The sequence below is a fragment of the Schistosoma haematobium genome, chromosome 4 (genome assembly GCF_000699445.3).
Source record: "Schistosoma haematobium chromosome 4, whole genome shotgun sequence".
NCBI classification, from domain to species: domain Eukaryota; kingdom Metazoa; phylum Platyhelminthes; class Trematoda; order Strigeidida; family Schistosomatidae; genus Schistosoma; species Schistosoma haematobium.
Window position 1 is genome coordinate 5,029,681 of NC_067199.1, and position 21,199 is coordinate 5,050,879.

At 34.5% G+C, this 21,199-nt stretch overlaps 1 protein-coding gene across 2 annotated transcripts in view; it reads right to left on the reverse strand.

Annotated features, from left to right (window-relative positions):
- The window catches only part of MS3_00007247 (uncharacterized protein), a 50,995-nt gene that overhangs the window by 14,929 nt on the left and 14,867 nt on the right, over window positions 1–21,199 (reverse strand). Inside the window, exons 10-15 of one of the 2 annotated variants that reach the window (XM_051215504.1) lie at window positions 20,729–21,033; window positions 18,619–18,809; window positions 17,217–17,291; window positions 6,140–6,285; window positions 3,900–3,992; window positions 1,714–1,875 (exon numbers count right to left, since the gene is read on the reverse strand). Coding sequence is in view for 1 of the 2 variants with exons in the window: in XM_051215505.1 (XP_051066015.1) it covers window positions 9,079–9,522; window positions 17,217–17,291; window positions 18,619–18,809; window positions 20,729–21,033 (1,015 nt within the window). In the remaining variant the exon portion in view is untranslated. Of the gene's footprint in view, window positions 1–1,713; window positions 1,876–3,899; window positions 3,993–6,139; window positions 6,286–8,349; window positions 9,523–17,216; window positions 17,292–18,618; window positions 18,810–20,728; window positions 21,034–21,199 lie in introns of those variants that run through there. The other variant, XM_051215505.1, reaches the window with a different exon arrangement.

Consider the following 21,199-nt stretch of genomic DNA (forward strand, 5'->3'; position numbering starts at 1 on the left):
CACTAGTTCCTATCATTATAGAAACTTAATACCGGAAGTCAGTACCTCTTTGAGTGACTGAAACTAATAATTCACAGACTTCATATATCTGTAATAGGCTTAGATTCGTTTATAACTAGACCATGATCTAACAAAACCTAATTATAACCGACATGTTGTAGATCCGAACTTTTACATATAGACTAACAACATGAAAACACCAAAGATACCCCAGATTGACATAAGCCGCTCTGGCTTTCACTATATATAAAATGATCTCATCACTTATATCAATACAACGCGTCGGCGAGAGCAGTCTCGCTCGATGTTTGAGAAACCAGACCACTCTAAGTTCTGCATATTAAGCGACTATCTGCGTTTAATCGTCATTGCACTCGAGGGATTGCTAACATTCAGTGACAACGCCATGTTGGTAATGCGGATGTACGGAAACGTGGGTTTTGGTAGTGACAATAATTCAACTAGTGACACCATCTCGAAACACTGATTTCGGTGTCCTTCCAGCATTATTTGACGACGCTGGGATTGGATGGTGCTACATCTTTGATTCGTCTGCCCACTTGGGGGGAAAGAGAAAACTATCCTATTGTCTGATTGATTGGCAAGCGAGAAGACAAATAAGCTGGAACACTACTTGATTTATTCCTGATTCGGATTAACGCAAAAAGGCACATGAATAAATGGATGACTGACGCGATCAAAACGCACAAAGAATTAGAAAAATACAATTAAGTGCAAACTAGGCAATAGGGTCGCAAAACGAGGAACAAAAGATTACGTCCAAACCATAATAATTTTAGAACAGAAAAGAGTATGGCAGTGAATCATACATCAAATGAATGCTTATGATTTATAGAACAAACCAGGAACAAAACTAGATGTTAGCACTGTACGAACTACGAATTGAGTGAAACAGGGTTCCGAAAATAGCTTCCGTTTTCGTCACTGCTTCTTTATTTCTCTTTTCACAGTTGGAAAAAGCGGAGAGGTGATCAGTACATAGTGGCGTGCCGTAGTATGAAGGGAAGCTATATAGGACTAGCATTTGCTGGTTATTCAGAACCCTCTTGGTTGGGGTTCTAAAGATAGTCGAACACTATGGCTTGAGGCGTTATCAAACATGGCTCAGAATAGAAGCCTGTGGGGAACCTGCTGCAATTTTCTTCCTGTTTTTCTATGATACTTAACTTCCTCTCACTATTTCTTCACAATCATATTTTCTTATTGTGTGGCGGATATTTATTTTGATATCCCTTTTACCTTTATGGGTTTACAAAAATAAACTATAGTATTTGATTTTCACCTACTGAACTGAAGTTTTGAACTCATTCTGTTTACTTTGGTTAGGATAAACGAGTAGTTTCACACATAAACATGACTAAAGGCTTGTACGTAAAATTGTACTTGATAAATGGGTAACTGCAGAACTGTTCTCAATTTCTAAAGATTAACCAATTTATATTGCAACTAATCATTAAAGTCAATAAGATACGGGTATTAACTAAATTTTCATCAACAACCCATGTTAAAAGTTATATATACTTGAATAGTTTAGATCAATACATTTGACTTGAGTAATAGTTAGCTTTCAAAATACCCGCACAAGCATACAAATGCATCTTGTGCCTTTGAATTCTCCAACATATAGACACCTAGTTTCTGACTTCTGATTATACGGATGAAAACGATAACTAATCAATTGAAATCATTTACCTGAGCCACTGAAGAAACACTACTACCAGAAGTGACAACATCTTCAATGATTACACAGTTTTGTCCATTCTTCCATATACCTTCAATCATTTGTTTAGTTCCATAAGATTTTGCCTCTTTTCGACACATTACCATTGGAATATTTTTACGAACAGAAAGACACTTTTTAAATAGACGAAAAATACAAAAATCATTTCTAGATTATTCAGTTGTAGTGATGTCTAGGAAATTTTGAAAACTAAAAGTCTTTAACAATCTATAGAATGATTAAATTTTACGTTTGTTAAAAGATAGTTTGATTTTATCCTTAGAGTCTTTGACAGTATGTGTCAATACTTTCATTAGGATCGAGTACAATAAGTTAATTTCGTTTAAAAATAGTCAATTTTAAAATTAGTCGTGTTAATTGTAAGCAATGATGGATACTGGCTAGCAGTGGAATCCAAGACGCGCGTTTCGTCATATTTGGGACTCGTCAGCTGGATCTAGCTGAAGCGAATGGTGCTGGGTTCGAGTCCCAGGGTGAACATCAACTCAGATGCAGGTACATCTAGCTGACGAGTCCCAAATAGGACGAAACGTGTATCCTGGATTCCACTGCTAGCCACTATCTATCATTGCTTACAAAAAGCTTGTGAATTAAGGCAATATCGAGGCATACGCACAGTATGCACATATGCCAATAAGAGACTGATCAATTGCAGTCTTTAAAAAAAAACTCAATGGGAAGATACAAGCTAAACAATACCAAGTAGTCATGTTAATTTTATAGTCTCCAATCTGTCGTGCACATCTACCATATTTTTTAAAATGATATTAAACGATATGAAGAGCACAAGTTATTCACGTGTAGTATTAATAAATAAAACCAATTAACTAATTAATATTTGTATCAAAAGGGGTTTTTATGAATATTACAGTAATTTCAATAGTTGAGATCATGAGTCTGTTGTGAGATAGTAACTCACTGAAGACAATAATGGATGTATCGTTCAATTTCGTGGGTTAGTTGAAATTAGACATTGACACTGTTGGATGCCGGCCGACTCAATGGTCTAGAGGTTAAACATTCGCGACCGATAGGTCCTACATTCGAATCCCGCGGGGCGAGATCGTGGATTTGCGCTGCTAAGGAGTCCCACAATAGGACGAGTTGGCCGTCCAGTGATTCCAGGTTTTCCATATTGATCTAACTTGAATTGACCCATGATCTTAACTATTGTAATTAATATTTATTCGTTATTTACCCAAGACATGTTCCAATAGCGTGGGACTAATATAAATAGTCTAATTTAAATATTGTGACAGACCAGATCAATAACATGAAACAAACAAATCTGATAGAACTAAAAAAGTTGTTGACTAGTGGTTTGAATAAGATAATGCACAAAGCATCATTAAAGACAATAAGTGATTATCAGAAAACAATTACTTGATTACTTATCGATAATCAAATAATACACTATTATTCTCCCATAAAAATATCATGAAAGTGTATAGACAGAATTAATGGGTTGTTGACTTATTGATTAAAGTAACTGACTCTTCGAAGTACTGGTCTTTAGCCGCCTCCTTGGACTCATTCTAACACTTTATCATATGAACAACCGGTTAGTATTACTAAAGTAATCCAAACTCATACACTTGGATAGTAAATTTTCTTTCATACACATTAGCAAACTATTTGATCAATGTTAGGAATGTTTGTTTTTCTCATCTAGCTTAGAAGTCATATAAATCCCTACTTTTTACAAACAATTAAACTATTAGTTTGTCATCATTTTCAGTCATGTATACGATAAACTGTTATTGTTAATTACGATCGCTTTTTATCTTATTGATCAAGTCAACAATATTTCTTTTATAGGTTGTATTTGTCAGTTAGAGTGTCCCATTGAAAACCAGAAAAAAACTGGACAGCTTTTTCGTCCTAGTATGAGACTCGTCTCACCAGTATACACCTACAAATTCACCAAGATTCGGAACCAGGAACATTCAGTTTGCTACTTATCCTTAATTTTCAGTAGTGAAATGTATTTGTTCAATAAACCTGTGTGATTGGATTACTAGAGAGAAACATAGTTAAAATTATAAGTTATCAATAAACATCGGAAATTGTATAAAATTATAATTCAGCATAACATAGCTAAGCAACAATTTTTCATTTAAAAAAGCATGCAAATTACCGCTGCTATTGGTAAGGCGGCATATGGCACACCACATATAAGATCAATTCCATTATTTGGCAACAAAGCAATAAGTGATTGTGCAATTTCATCCTAAATTTAGATACAAATAAATAAATAAATCTAGTCAGAATACTCTTTTATTTATAAAGAAAAATAACGAAAAAGACAATTGGTCATAAAAATAAATAGATGGAATGTGAGTAGCAGTGAAATAGATGATCCGCGTTTCGTCCCATTTGGGGCTCATTAGCCAGGTACACATGATTTCACCCCTGGATTCCAGGCCAGTACCATAAAGATCCACTCAGCTACTGAGTCCAGGTAGTCGTTGACTTGTGCAGCGGGGTATGGATTTTAATTTAATATGTAATGGCTTGGGTCATCATATTGGCTACATTGAAGCAATCTGCACAAGATGTACATATGCTAAGCAGGAATGATCAGATTTCGGTCAAAATATCAGCAAGGGGATAATCCAAACCACTACATAGTAAGTTTAAAGTCCCGCGTTAGATCTCATGAACAAGGATAGCCGTTCAGTGTCTAGAAATCTCAAGTTAGGACAAAGAATTCGTCCGCTATCACTTTTGTTTTTAATTACTTTCTAGCTGAAACTGGTGACAAAAACTAGCTTTGCACTTGCATTAAATGATAAAATCATGTGTTGTCACGACCGAAATTGTTAGTTAATAGACATTCATATGTGTTTTGACGAAAGCAGCTATCCATATATTAAGTTTTTCTCATAAGGAAATTTTGTTTTTAACATACTGATGTATATATAATTGGTCATAAGATTTACATTGATCGATTAGTAAAACGTAATCAATGGCATATTGATCCCTTAATGTTGATTGAATTCTGTCGATCAAGTTGCACATGTTGCTGCTAGTCCAAGTGACCAAATATCCTATGTTCTGCGTTTTGATGCCGAATGGTTGGAGATAATCAGTAGCAGACCCTGAATATGGGTTTCATGTTAACTGTCGTTCGACTGATCAACACCAAGGGACTAGACAAACATGACATTACTTACTACACAATGACATATAAGTGTAAATATCTTAGTCGTACAGGTCAGTGGTAGCTCGAATGCGCAAATGGTGACATTTAGGGCTATTAAATAGGATGAAGCAGGATCAAATCCTACGGTCACAATCAGCTCTTTCAAGATTGCAGGTAAACCTTCCTGAAGAACCCAAACTAGCATGAAATCTAGGTTCACAGCTTCTTGCCAATTATCTCCAACCACTTAACGTCAAAAGTCATCAAGTTTGCATTTATCCATCACTGATATTTAGGATGACAATCACTACATACAGAATATATGTATATTAGTCGGTGAAGGTGGAAAATTCTTTCCTTGATGATATTCACGAATATGTAACAGTAAAAGTGAGATGAATGTACTTTAAGCTGATGAGTTTTATATAACCAGGAAACGAAAGTGTCGAACTCTTGTGTTAGGAATGTTAAATTCTTAGAAAATTACTTCCTCACTTGATTATTTGGTCACTTTCATTTTGTAAATTTAAATAACAGACATTATTTTAGTATTGTTCACTGATTCTTTTAAGTCCCGCTAAATGTTCAACCTACTTTCAAAATCATTCTGCACATATTGATACTTTAATAATGTTTGGATAAATCAATTTATTTTGATTGTTAACAAAAAATCTTTCTTGCAAGATAGTTTCCTGAAATAGATGAGAGTATAAAAAGAAAGAGATTTGTGGCATCCATGTACGAATCACAGCTAGGAATTATTACCGCTTACATGCAATATAAATTACTCTACCAGGCATTTTCAAAATAAAATTTTAATTCTAAACAACAAGATATGCATCCAAAGTGATCTACATACAAACAGAGACTGATCAACTCAGTTCTGAATATTAACAATAGTAAAAATATGAATCCCTTATATAATAATACTATAATACTACAATGGTGTACGGTGGCGCAACTTCGTGGATTGGTTGAAGTTACACATCAACACCGTTGGATACCGAATCAGTGGTCTGGTCGGTTAAGCGCCTGGTGCGAGACTGATAGGTCCTGGGTTCGGATCTCGCGGGGCGCGAATTCGTGGATGCGCACTGCTGAGGAGTCCAGTGCTTCCAGGTTTTCCATGGTGGTCTAGCTTCAATTGACTCATGATTTCAAACAGTGATATTATATTTATTTTATGAATAAAATAACCTGATATAGATGACAGTAAATAAAACAGAACTCACCATAAATTTAGGTGAAGAAATAAGAATTCGTAAATCAACATAGATTGGAGAGATTATACCTGATTTCAATTGATATTTACCAAATTTCACTACACCCATATCGCAAAACGTTAAAGCTATACGATTTCTTTCCATAACCAATATTACTACAATTCGATAAAATTAAATAATATTAGTATAATAAGCAATCCAACTGTAATATTGTTAGTATAGGGGTTGTGGAGATTGTTAAGTTTTTGATTGAGATCATGAACCGATTGATGTTAGACTACGATTGGAAACCTGGAAGCACTGAATGGCCGTTTCGTCCTATTGTGGGACTCTTCAGCAGTGCGTATCCACGATCCCGCTCGCGGGATTCGAACCCGAATGAACAGATGTCAGAGATAGCATTGCTTGATCAGTGAACAGTAAACAATGCTATGTCTGCTTAATCCTATAGGATGTCAACCAATACTTGAATAGCTCAGTTGATATATCTCTGATTCTGAGTGATCCTTATCAACTCCAACCACATAACATTTAAAGATATTTGAGTGAAAGGAACACAGATAGCAAACTTGAAAACGCATGGGTATTATTCAAGTTTGAATGGAATCTACATATTAACATAAAAGGATAATGTTGAGTTGAAACAATCCTTATTACATAGAACAAAATATAATCAACTTTAACAAAATAATATCATAAAGAGGAAAAATGTATTTGTAAAATTTCAGCGAATGAATTTGAAATCCAACGTTTCGCCTGACAATCTGATACATGCTTTTTCAAGGAAATATGATATTTACTTCAAATTCATTCGCTGAGATTTTACAAATACAACATTCTTCCTGTTTAATGTCTCGCATCAACTCGACACCCAAATACTATGAAACTATTCGATCAAATTTAGACGAAAGTTCTTATAAAATAGTATCTTAATTGACCAATAAAGTATTAGTAGTGTGTGCAGTTTTTAACAAATATGTCATGATTTTGAATCCAAACTAGCTAATTCTAATTCGATAGCTGGATATCATCAGCCTTCACAGAAACGGTTGGGTGCAGATTCGAGTACATAAACACTAACTTGATGATGGATGAGTTATATTGACAAATTTCACGTACACGTTACGATACATTTGCATTGTAAATAACATTCAAATATTCCACTGAAAGCATTGGACACAGATCGGTTCATGACTTCGATGAAGTTCAACAACCTCAATAAGCCCATATTGAAAAAACTTATATATATGTTGAGTTTTTTAAATGGATTTATCAAACATAGTCTGTGAAACGTAACTGGAAAGATAATCACGTCGATCGAACAACGGGCTTGCACAGAAATTAGCTGTCAAAAGAAAATATACCCAGAAATTTAAACAATGTTTTTTTGCTATTCTAAACTTTTGACTGATGAGATGAAGGATAGATATCTATTCAAAATCCTATATCCTCTAGGAAGTGATCCCATATGACGTAATGAGTGGTGTCCTAAATAAAATCCTGTTTACTGACTCCTTATTTGCTATCATTCTTCAGCTATTGACTGGAATGAGTGCTTTTAAGTCAATTTTGAACCATACTTTAGGTGTGGGGTCTAGTAAGACCGCCCAGCTGCCCAAACTGCAGTATATATCGTAATATCCGAACCTGGAACCTAGTAGTTGAAAACCGAGAACTGTCACCTCCTAAACCATAGCTTCCTCAAAAAATAACAGACCGTAAAATTAAAACCGTCCAAAAATCCACCATATACATTTTAACAAAACGCTCAGATTGTCCGCGAAGTTTTAAATGCTCACCAGTTGTGTAATATCCAGCATTTTTGGTTATTTTTACATTCATTTAGTGGATATGCATTATGGAAAAGTGTAATTCTCTTCGGAGGATTTCACTTCAAAAGGATGAAGTTATCCGAAACTATTTCTAGGAAAATTCCGGACATGTCTGACACATGCCAAATTAAAAGCACAAATATAATAAAAGTTACAGCTTCAAAAATGAAATCTTTAATGAAAATTACACTTGAATCGACAGCAATCACCCACTAAATGAATGGGAAAAATATCACCGAAATGTATTCGTCACAACATAATTGATAAGCATTAAAAGCCCCAGGGTTAACATCAATCCTTTTTTATTTATTTATTTAAACACATAAATATTGGTACAAGGAGGCACCAAATATATGTGCGCCACATAAATCATTCGATTTATATGAGGGCTGGAATACTGCTCGGGTGCCCAAACCCAAGCAGGTGGTTTTCTTAGGGGGCCACACCCAGAGCCTTTGACTTAAAGGTCTGGTCCACAAGGCAGTGGAGCAACGTTAGGAGATGCAGTCCAATGATAGCCGGTGACTAACGATTGGTTCATACACCATTTTTTCCTTCAGGATACTGGAGCCCATGTGCAACATTAGTTTGGAACCAGGGTTTTCTAGCTCCCCTAGGTGGACCCTCCGTGTCCACTAACATCAATCCCCAAAATAAATAATTATTAACATGGTAAAAATTCTTTTTGATAAATATTTAACCCTTTTTAGAGGTTGATTAATAAACAACGTTACTCTTGGATTCACAACAACAAACTAATCAGAAAGGTAAAATAAAAACTACACGTTACAAAATCACAAGTAATTTTACTCAATAATATTTACAGAACAGTATGTTGTTGTTTCTCTCTATCTCTCTCTGAAAACAAAGAGGAAACGAAATGCAATGTAAAATAAACAAAGAGAATTGAACAATTCACTACATCAGGAGGTAAACAGAACGATCATTTGTGGAGGGGGGGAAAGTGTTCAAAAGAAATGAAGAAGAGAAGTAATGATCTATACAGAATGAAAACAAAAAAGAAAAAAACATTACAGAACAATAACAAACTTATTTACAAAATGTACAAAATTGAACAATGATGTATTTTAGATGATGGGGAAGAAAAAAACAAGATCAAAAAACATTTGAATTTGATGGAGTTTCTAATCCAGACTCGAAATCATACAATTCCTCAATTAATTCAGGTCTTAATGTGAAATTATTATTATTATTAAGATTAAATGAATGATTCAATTCATGGTGATAACTATCATTTCCTACTAATTGTATACGATTGGTATATTGAAACCAACGTGATAAATTAGTAATTAAACAAAAATAATCTGGTAAACAATCAGTGTATGATTGAAAACATTGATCACCATGTCTCCATAATAATCCAATTAAAGCACGTGTTAATTGACCAAAAGCAAGTAAACAATATTTTTGTTTCATTAATAATATATAATATGTAAATGTAGATTGATGATGAATTAATGATGTTGATAATAAACTAGTAGGAATAGTTAATAATGTTTGTAATGGATTAGTTGCTAAATAAACTAATGTTGAATAAACCTGTCGGACAAAAAAAAAGAAAGGAAGAAAGAAAGAAAAAGAAATTTATACACAGAAATACGAAAAACTACTTTAATGCACACATAATTCCAAAGAAAATAATTATTTCACGAGTTGAGATCATGAGTCAATTGAACCCCTTCTGATACTAATCAACATATGCTCACTAGTGACTGGTTTCAAGAGATATAATCCTGGAGTTCTAGTGAGAAGCAGTGACCGGTGGAGTTCAACCGGGTCAGTTGTGAGGTAGTAACTCACTGATGACAATGGTGGATGGGTCGCTCAATTTCCTGGATTAGTTGAAGTTAGACATTAACACCGTTAGATGCCGGCTCAGTGGTCTAGTTCGTTAAGTGTTTGGCGCGAGACTGATAGGTCCGGGGTTCGAATCCCACGAGGCGGGATCGTGGATGCGCACTGCTGAGGAGTCCCACAATAGGACGAAACGGCCGTCCAGTGATTTCAGGTTTTCCATGGTGGTTTAGCTTCAATTGACTCATGATCTCAACTTTTGAAATTACTACAATCTCCACAAAACCCCTTCTGAAAATAATTATTATTTGAAAGAAAAAAGTTGCTCATAGATTAAGATAGAAGGTAGGTAAATTTGCACTGGGTTTTTGTTTTATTTTCATAGCTTATGATAATTTTGAACAATTGGATTCTATCTATGTGAACTAGATAGTTCAGACAATTAACACACAACACTATAAACACTAATCATTTATATGATTGAAGAGGGAGAAGTTAAGAACTTAACAAAAAGAGTACATATCTAAAAATGTTGAAATTGTGATAGAACAAATCTATTCACGTAACAACAGAAAATGTAACACTGAGACACAATAAATGAATAAATAATAGACTAAAAATAAGAACAATAGTCAGTGGGAAAAGATTATCGCGAACTGTCTTACATCACTTCTTGAAACTATTGATATAATTTGTTAGAATTATGATCTATCTTTACTAGCCCAAGAATTCAAAAAACTACTACTAATGTGTACAACAGACGTTCAATTTCAGTTTAACGACAGTATATATCGTCAAATCGATGGCGTAGCAATGGGAAGTCCATTAGGTCCAATTATGGCAGATATTTTTTATAGGGTATCTTGAAAACATGGTGCTTAAACAGACAATCAGCGAAACGATAGAATACTCTAGATATGTTTATGACAAGTTTATTGTCTGTAACAAAAAAAGCATGCAATCCACCTGTTAGAACTCTTTAATAATCCTCATCCTAACATACAATTCACTATCGAACACGAACAGAATGACAAGTTCCACTTTCTTGATATTGCCACAAAACGTAGAGAAGACGGGACAGTTCAACGTTCAGTTTATCGAAAAAGTACTTAGGATGGCCTTTTCCTGAATTTCGGTAATTTCTGTCCAATCAGTTACAAGAAGGAATGGGTTAAAACACTATTTTATAGGGTAGAAAGGATATGTACCATCGACAAACTGGAAGAAGAATTGATGAACGTTGAAAAATGCGTAAGAGACAACTGTTACCCACAGAAATTTATTGACGAATATAAAGAGAAAACTAAAGAAAACAAGACAGAAGTGGTTACGGTCAATAAAAAACCAACATCTATAAATTTCAACTTCAAAGGTGATGCTGTCGCAAACACAATCAACAGGAGACTCAACACTGCATTAGCCAGAACTTATCCGGCAGCAAAACTAATTAATTCTGTATAAAACAACATGTTCAATAACTCAATCAAAGGTTGACAATCACCCCTTTCGTGTTACCTCCAACTGTATTCATGAATTTACGTGTACCTGCCAAAGGAGCTACATTAGCTGAACAGAAAGGAGGGCATATGTTAGACTTTTTGAGCATGTTCCAAAAAGCCTCAGAACAAGAGAAAGAAAGACTCCAAACAGTGCAATTACCGAACATCTTCTGGATACAGAACATTAAGTCGATACCTTGCAATCTTTCAAGGTGATTAGTAAGCAGCCAAACACTAGTCTTCTGAAGTTTGCTGAAGCCATTTCTACCAGGCGTCAAAAACCTGACTTATGTGTTCAAAAGGAGATGGTTATTAATCTTTCCTTGTCTCGGTGACAAATATCCCTTCGTTGCATCTTAAACATTTTCTTTTTAACTCTTTCTTAGAGAAGATTTTCAGGACTTCATGATAAATTATTGTATTAAAATACATTTTCAAAATTTTAAGGTTAAGAATAATTTTCAGTTAAAGCATTGCATCTACTTGAAAACATGTTAGATGGTTTAAATGTAGACAGTAGAAAGCTCTGGTACCTAGGTTTTATCTTATTTTACACATACTATCAAGACGTATTAGTTACATTGGAAATAGTCAGCTGGACATCCTGCAACTCGGTTTTGTCGAATGAATTAAACTATTGCTGACATTGTAACTTAATAAAATTTAATCAGAAATAAAGGATTGGACTAATATAACATGGTTCACTACTCAGTGACCAATCAAGCGTACGTTATTTTCGTAATTGAACTCCTGTGGAGTTGAGATATTCAGCATTAACTGACCAATCTGTAGTAACCATTGTAAAGTTATTTATGTGGTAACAGGCAATCACCAGAAAGTCATGGAACTTTTTAGGACTTTGCAGCTAGATGTACCTGCATTTAAGGGTTGATGTTCACCCCAGGACTCCAGACCAGTAATGTTCAATACAAACGCTAAAGTGTTATCCGCCTAGCTACTGAGTTTACATATCCACTCACTTGTGCAATGGGGTATAAATTTTAATTTAATCTGTAAATATTTGGATTATTCCATATTCGTTACATTGACTAGTATTTTATCAATCTTTGTTGAAATCAATGCATTCTGTAAGGATTGTTGTGATATTGGCTTTAATTACAAGTTATAAATCCAAGTCGACCAAAAACTTGTAACTAAAGACGATATCGGTCCAATCTATAAAAGATGAACAGACGCCAACAGAGACTGATAAAATACACCCCAATTATATCAATGGAAAAATGTAAACCCTTATATATATGGCTCCGTATTCACTAGACAAGTTACCAATTATCTGCATCCAGTAATTCATTGAATAATGCGTTGGCGTTAAGAGCGGAAGATTCTAAGTTCGATTCTCAGTGTGGAAATAAATGGGATGCAAGTACATACGACTGGCTAGTCACATACAAGACGAAATGCGAGTGTTGGATTTCGCCCCTAGCCACAATTTCAACTTTACTACCGATGTAATAATGATAAGTTACTTTTCCGTCAATAATGTATGTAAATGATAAACAACAGTTAACACACCAATTTATTAATAAACAGAATACACCCATTATGACATGAAATAAGAAAGAAAGATTAGTTCAGCGAAGAGTTCTCTTTTCGGCGAATTCATTTTCAAAGCTGTACAATCGCAAATATGTATACTTATTTTTACAGGGTGATAATAATACTGATAATAAACTTGTGATATACATGGTGACAGTGAGGTTAAATAAACAAAGGTATTAGAAAAATTTTTTTTAAAAACAAGGAAAGTTTGATAGTTAATGGCTTAGATATTCATCGGGTAAGAGTAGCTCAGCATGATAAAATAACATAAAATGTTGAAACAGAGATGAAATGTGATCGGAATGATCGTTGAAATAAAAACAAACCGGTTGGGGGTACAAGATTTGAAGGGAAGATGGAAGGTGAAGCAGGTGGCTGTAAAAGAACAAGAGTAATGAGAAAGAGAAAAATTTTAATACATTAAGACCATGGTAAAAGAAGAGGTTGTACCAGTCTCTTTTGTACACATAATTCTGGTTTTTCAAAATGTATGGCTATTGCCTCGGCAATGCAAAGAAGATGTAGTCTAATTGTCTTAGGAAGGCTTCTACTTACCTTGTAGATGACTTTGAACGCAGAGTCTGTCTTGATTGAGTGACCTGTGTTCACAAGGTGTTCGATTATAGAACTTCTTATTGAGCCGCTGCCTCCTCTTCTTAGCCACGCCGGACAATGTTCTTGAATTCTTTTGGATAAAGTACGCATCGAACGACCTATATACCTAGCTCCACAAGAGCAGGTAAATTGGTAAATGCACATTGAATTGGTCAGATGCGATAATTTATCTTTCAGATTATTGGTGAACAGTGATCGGCTGGAGAATAATATTCGCAATTTTGCTGCGAAAGATGTTCTTTTTAAAGAATCTGAAATTCTCCTCTTTAAGACATATGCGGCTCTATCACCTTTGAAGTCGATGTTCATGTATAAAATTTTCTTTCCTACTGCAGTTGTTTGTGGTCTTGGCATTTTCGGTTTCATGTTCTTATCAACGAATATAGAAGGATATCCGTTTTTGATAAGTATCTCTTTTAAAAACCCAATTCTTCCTCTACGACCTCGGGGCTACAGATTCTTCGTATTCTTGTGGCGAGAGTTATTATTAAGTTTCTTTTTTGGCCGATGGGAACCCAACTGTGGAAATTTGATAGTTGGCCATTCCACATGGGTTTCCTGTAGATAGATCTTTTTAAAGTACCATCTTGTTTCCTTGTTATATCTACATCAAGGAAGTGAATATTTTGTTTGCTTTCAACTTCAATTGTGAATTTTATTGATGGGTGACAATTATTAAATGTATTTAGGAGATCACTTAAGTTACATTTGTTATCACAAATGATAAAGATATCATCCATATACCTTTTATATAAGTGGAGGTTTTCTATAATTCTTTTAAGTTGGTTGTTTTCTAAACTGGCCATGAAGCAATCTGCCAGTAATGGACCAAGTGGGGATCCCATTGCTATACCATCCTTCTGTCTATGAATTACGTCGTTGAATGTGAACTGTACATTGCAAGTACAACGTAGTAATAATTCCTTCAAATAAACCTCAGGTATCCCAATGTTTATCTCAGTATTGTTTATGTACTTGCAGATAAAATTAATGGTTTCTGTAAGTGGGACATTAGTGAATAATGATTCCACATCCAGAGATAGCATAATTTTGCCACTTACATTCACTTCTTTTATGTGGTCGATAAATTCAAAGGTATCACGTACAGAATGTTTACAAATGAGTTTTCTAACGGGTTCTAAGAGATTCGCCAACCACTTTGCTATAGGGTGGTAAGGGGATCCAGACATATCGAGAATCGGTCTAAGAGGTAGGCCAGGTTTGTGTATTTTTGGCAAACCGTATAATCGCGGTATTATCGATGCTGTTGGTCTTATGTGCTCAAATACCTGTTCGTTGATTAACTGCTCTTTTTTCATTTTCTTAAGGACGTCAATTAGTTGCTTGAATGTGTGAACATGAAAAAGTTAACAAAATCAACACACATGTTCAATTCGAAAACTTAATCAAACAAACAAATGGTCTTAATCCAATCTCTGATCAAGAATTCCAACGTTTCAAATCTACTCTTCTTGACAGCTGCAACCAATATATTAGCACAAAAGTAACAGGCAAAAGTCTACTAACAAAAGAACATAGAAATCAGATAAAACTACTTAGAAATAATAAAGACTTGATCATAACACGTCCAGATAAAGGTGCTGGTTTAGTGCTGCTAGATCGCAAGGATTATGTTGAAAAAATGGCAACGTTGTTATCAGATGACACCAAATTCTCAAAACCCAACAATGAGAAAAACAAGACTGAAATTATAGAAAAGCAACTAATTGACGTCCTTAAGAAAATGAAAAAGAGCAGTTAATCAACGAACAGGTATTTGAGCACATAAGACCAACAGCATCGATAATACCGCGATTATACGGTTTGCCAAAAATACACAAACCTGGCCTACCTCTTAGACCGATTCTCGATATGTCTGGATCCCCTTACCACCCTATAGCAAAGTGGTTGGCGAATCTCTTAGAACCCGTTAGAAAACTCATTTGTAAACATTCTGTACGTGATACCTTTGAATTTATCGACCACATAAAAGAAGTGAATGTAAGTGGCAAAATTATGCTATCTCTGGATGTGGAATCATTATTCACTAATGTCCCACTTACAGAAACCATTAATTTTATCTGCAAGTACATAAACAATACTGAGATAAACATTGGGATACCTGAGGTTTATTTGAAGGAATTATTACTACGTTGTACTTGCAATGTACAGTTCACATTCAACGACGTAATTCATAGACAGAAGGATGGTATAGCAATGGGATCCCCACTTGGTCCATTACTGGCAGATTGCTTCATGGCCAGTTTAGAAAACAACCAACTTAAAAGAATTATAGAAAACCTCCACTTATATAAAAGGTATATGGATGATATCTTTATCATTTGTGATAACAAATGTAACTTAAGTGATCTCCTAAATACATTTAATAATTGTCACCCATCAATAAAATTCACAATTGAAGTTGAAAGCAAACAAAATATTCACTTCCTTGATGTAGATATAACAAGGAAACAAGATGGTACTTTAAAAATATCTATCTACAGGAAACCCATGTGGAATGGCCAACTATCAAATTTCCACAGTTGGGTTCCCATCAGCCAAAAAAGAAACTTAATAATAACTCTCGCCACAAGAATACGAAGAATCTGTAGCCCCGAGGTCGTAGAGGAAGAATTGGGTTTTTTAAAAGAGATACTTATCAAAAACGGATATCCTTCTATATTCGTTGATAAGAACATGAAACCGAAAATGCCAAGACCACAAACAACTGCAGTAGGAAAGAAAATTTTATACATGAACATCGACTTCAAAGGTGATAGAGCCGCATATGTCTTAAAGAGGAGAATTTCAGATTCTTTAAAAGAACATTCTTCGCAGCAACATTGCGAATATTATTCTCCAGCCGATCACTGTTCACCAATAATCTGAAAGATAAATTATCGCATCTGACCAATTCAATGTGCATTTACCAATTTACCTGCTCTTGTGGAGCTAGGTATATAGGTCGTTCGATGCGTACTTTATCCAAAAGAATTCAAGAACATTGTCCGGCGTGGCTAAGAAGAGGAGGCAGCGGCTCAATAAGAAGTTCTATAATCGAACACCTTGTGAACACAGGTCACTCAATCAAGACAGACTCTGCGTTCAAAGTCATCTACAAGGTAAGTAGAAGCCTTCCTAAGACAATTAGACTACATCTTCTTTGCATTGCCGAGGCAATAGCCATACATTTTGAAAAACCAGAATTATGTGTACAAAAGAGACTGGTACAACCTCTTCTTTTACCATGGTCTTAATGTATTAAAATTTTTCTCTTTCTCATTACTCTTGTTCTTTTACAGCCACCTGCTTCACCTTCCATCTTCCCTTCAAATCTTGTACCCCCAACCGGTTTGTTTTTATTTCAACGATCATTCCGATCACATTTCATCTCTGTTTCAACATTTTATGTTATTTTATCATGCTGAGCTACTCTTACCCGATGAATATCTAAGCCATTAACTATCAAACTTTCCTTGTTTTTAAAAAAATTTTTCTAATACCTTTGTTTATTTAACCTCACTGTCACCATGTATATCACAAGTTTATTATCAGTATTATTATCACCCTGTAAAAATAAGTATACATATTTGCGATTGTACAGCTTTGAAAATGAATTCGCCGAAAAGAGAACTCTTCGCTGAACTAATCTTTCTTTCTTATTTAACGTACCAATTCACTCTTTGAGTATGTATATTTGAAATCTTTTAAAGCATGACATGATTAAAAAGACATTTAACAGTGGATAATGAATTAATTACTTACCTGACGTTTACAGTAACAATTATCAGGCCAAATTATATCTTCACGTTGAGTAAGCACAGCAATCATTCCAGAAAACTGTAAAGTTGACAAAGAAATTTATATTGTAACGAATAAAAAAATATGGAGAGATGTAACATGCAATTCATAGAATATCAAGCGAACTTTATAAGTATAATGTTTATTTATTTGTTCATTTATTTATTTGAAAACATAAACATTGGTACAAGGGGGCACCGAATGCATATGTGCCACTCAATAATAATGAGACCAGTAGCAGTTGTCACTGATTTGCATGAGAGCTGGAATACTGCTCGGACGCCCAAACTGAAGCAGGTAGTCTTCTTAGAGGGCCACTTCCCATACTTTTGATCTGAAGGTCTAATCCACAAGGTAGTGTAGCAACTTTAGAAGACTCAGTCCCGTGGTAGTCGGTGACCAACAATAGGTTAGTACGCCATTTGTTCCCTTGAGATCCTGGAGTCCATGTGCACCATTGGTTTGGAATCAGGGTTTTCCAATTCCCTAGTGTGTTAAGGTACTACTTTCGTGGACATATGAACGAGGAATAAACATGAAGATGTAGTATAGTATCATAATCATTCGTTACATCCTCATGTTTATTCCTTGTTCATATGTTATCATGGAACTTACATATGTACATTCATCTAGGTCACCTGGCATTATATAGCAACATGAAAAATACATATGTCAAAAATAAAGCACGTGGGGAAACATGTCAACCAACATTGCAAACAGATTGACATTGTGAACAATATATATCCGTGGACAGCTCAACATTTTGTACTTTCAACTTCAAATGAGCAGATTATTATTATTATTATTATTATTATTAGTGACTTTATTCAATATCATATTTTTGGTACAATATAGAATTCTCAGCTAAGATCGCATAAAAAGAGCAATTTTGATTGTAATTCATTGTTCTCTGCAATTATATACTTGATATCATCTGATGTTTCTGTGGCTAAACAAAAAGTAAAGTTCTGAAGATAGTAATCGTATTTATTGTCTTGATACTACAAGTTGTTGGAGGTAGGCTGCAAGAAACCCTGGACCTAGGTTTCGTATTAGTTGGTACTCGTCATTAAGATGTATTTGTAATCTTGAAGGAACTGACACTTCCTGTGTCATTCAGATCCACATTACCCAATCTCACATTCGAAGATGTTACCACTGAACTATTCAAGTAGCGATTGACTTCCTGTACGATTGATCAATCAACACGTTGTTTGGTGAAATCCATTCCTTAATTATTGCATTTCAATCCAATCAGTTATGTGAATAATTATCATTAGTGTACTAATGTAAACAGTAAAAGTATCCATAACATTGCTTTTTCCATAAAAAACAAAAAGAAGATCACACACAAAAAAAAACTTACTTCATTCAATAAATTAATTCTTTGCATTTCTGCTGAATGATAAAACTCAATATTGTTATAAATTAATGAATTTGATAAAAGTGTAGAATCATTAAATTGATTCAAAAGTTGATAAATCCATGAACATAATGAAAGTAGACCACATTTTATAGATGTACCGAATAATTTTTCAATGTATTGTTGACGGACATCTACGAACAAAAAAATAGATTTTATTAAAGTATTTGTAATAGCAAAGAGCTTCTGTGCCAAACGCAACAACAAATGCAGCAGAAGACGAACAGTGTGGCAGCAGCCTCAGCAGCAGTAGGTGGAAACCTGGAGAACTACGAAAGCCATCATCCAGAAAATACAGGTGTTTATTAACAGTTGTCTACGCAAAATACTTCAGATCCGTTGGCCGGACACTATTAGTAACAACGTACTATGGGAGAGAACAAACCAGATCCCAGCGGAGGAAGAAATCAGGAAGAAGCGCTGGAAGTGGATAGGACACACATTGAGGAAAGCACCCAACTGCGTCACAAGACAAGCCCTCACATGGAATCCTCAAGGCCAAAGGAAAAGAGAAAGACCAAAGAACACATTACGCCGGGAAATGGAGATAGACATGAGAAAAATGAACAAGAATTGGATGGAACTAGAAAAGAAGGCTCAGGACAGAGTGGGTTGGAAAATGCTGGTCGGCGGAGTAACAAGTGTAAGTAAGTAATAGTAAAGAGATTTGATCATTATTATTTTTGTCCTGAAAAATACAATAGTGAATGTACTAATATGAAGATAAACGTTTAAGGGAACTAGCAATATATTTTCCCCCTTCCACCATAACTTTCGACACAGTTCTCTACTAATGATTCAGAAGAAAGAACGCAGAAATTTTATTATCACTGCAGTGAATGATAGAATGAAGACTTTACTTTTCCTTAAGAACTAACCTTTGAAGATGTTGACTTTCTAAACAGTTATGGCCAGCTGATCTGATCTATAATTTATTTTCAAATAATAATACTATTTCGAAAATTTTCAGCCATTCACTGTAATATGACTGAAAAGATATCAACTACGATGTTCTAATTTATAATATATCCATTAATATTCATGTAAACATTTATTTGGTAGGTACAAACCCATATATTGTTCAAAGCCTAACGATAGTATCTAATTATCTAGGATAATTTTGTCAACCTAGAATGTAACATGCGAAACTCCTACATACAGACTACAGATTAGAATCCATCACAATAACCTAGATGTATCTATTATTTGTCCAAAACTATATCCTGAATTTCGTTATTGTATTAGACTTTTTATTTTGTCAATCCATTATTACATACTGAAAAATATCCTCTATTCCCAATTCACATATTTTCAGCGATACTATCACTCCCACTATCTTGATACTCATCTTAATTTCATCCGATTGTATTGATGTGGATGCACATTTATGAAAGGTTCTACATTAAGTGAATGACTGACCTGATTGATTAACTGATTACGCTTATCATAGAGTTGAGATTTGAATTTTCAACCTTTCTTTTACCGAGATTACAGTTCAGCACTGTTTTCCATTGAAAACTTGGTTCAATTATCTCTAACACCTGAATATCACTTGTTAAGTTTTAAGTTCATATTTTATATACACTTTATCTTTCTGCACTTCAATTTGTACAAGTGGACATCAGCATTTATTTTGGTGGTGTTCTCCACCATCTCAACATCAGCATTTAATTCGTCTGTTGTTTGTTTGTAAATATTTCATATACACTTACATTTATGTATAGAACTATCAACTTTCTTTAATGTACTGATCATTATAATATTCACGTATGTATAAACACATGTATCTTCATCATGTTATTCTCCAATCCAATGGTTTACATTTCTGACTTCAGTCAATTTGTAACTTAGGCTACCTATCAATTGCTGTTAGTTGAACGCCAATGATTATGGATTCGGAGTACAACTCAAGAACTTACTTCGTAGAGTTAGGCACTAGTAAACACATGATGATGAGTTAGAAAATATCAATCAAATATGTGACTACAAATATTTTTGTACAGAAAAAAAAACACTTTTTACTAAGGTATTAAGCAATAAATAAAGTATCTACCTTTCAAGATTATTGAATTAAAATTTTGATCGTCTAAATCCCACCACTGGTCACAACAATGTCCACCAGGCCAATGCTTCTGAGCTATCATTTGTCTCCATAGGCGAAGGAAACTGATCAATGGCTTTAAGGTTACAACAGGACGATTCTTGATAATATTTGTTATACCAGTATGTAAAGAAGATCCACAGTGATTTTTTGTGGTCGCAATAACATCAGTTGATTCATCATCTTGACCAAAACAAGCCTCCGATGTTAGGATAATACAATTCAAAAGTTGAGGAAAACATGTGTTCAGTTCAGAACTAAAGGTATATATATGTAAAATAAAATTAAAAAAACAAGAGCAATAAAGAATGTACTTTACGGTTTTAGATTACATTACATACAGAAATACATCTTAAAAGCCAACAAAAAAACTAAGGAGTGATCTTAAATTTTTACATTGCTGCTACTAATCCATAAACCATG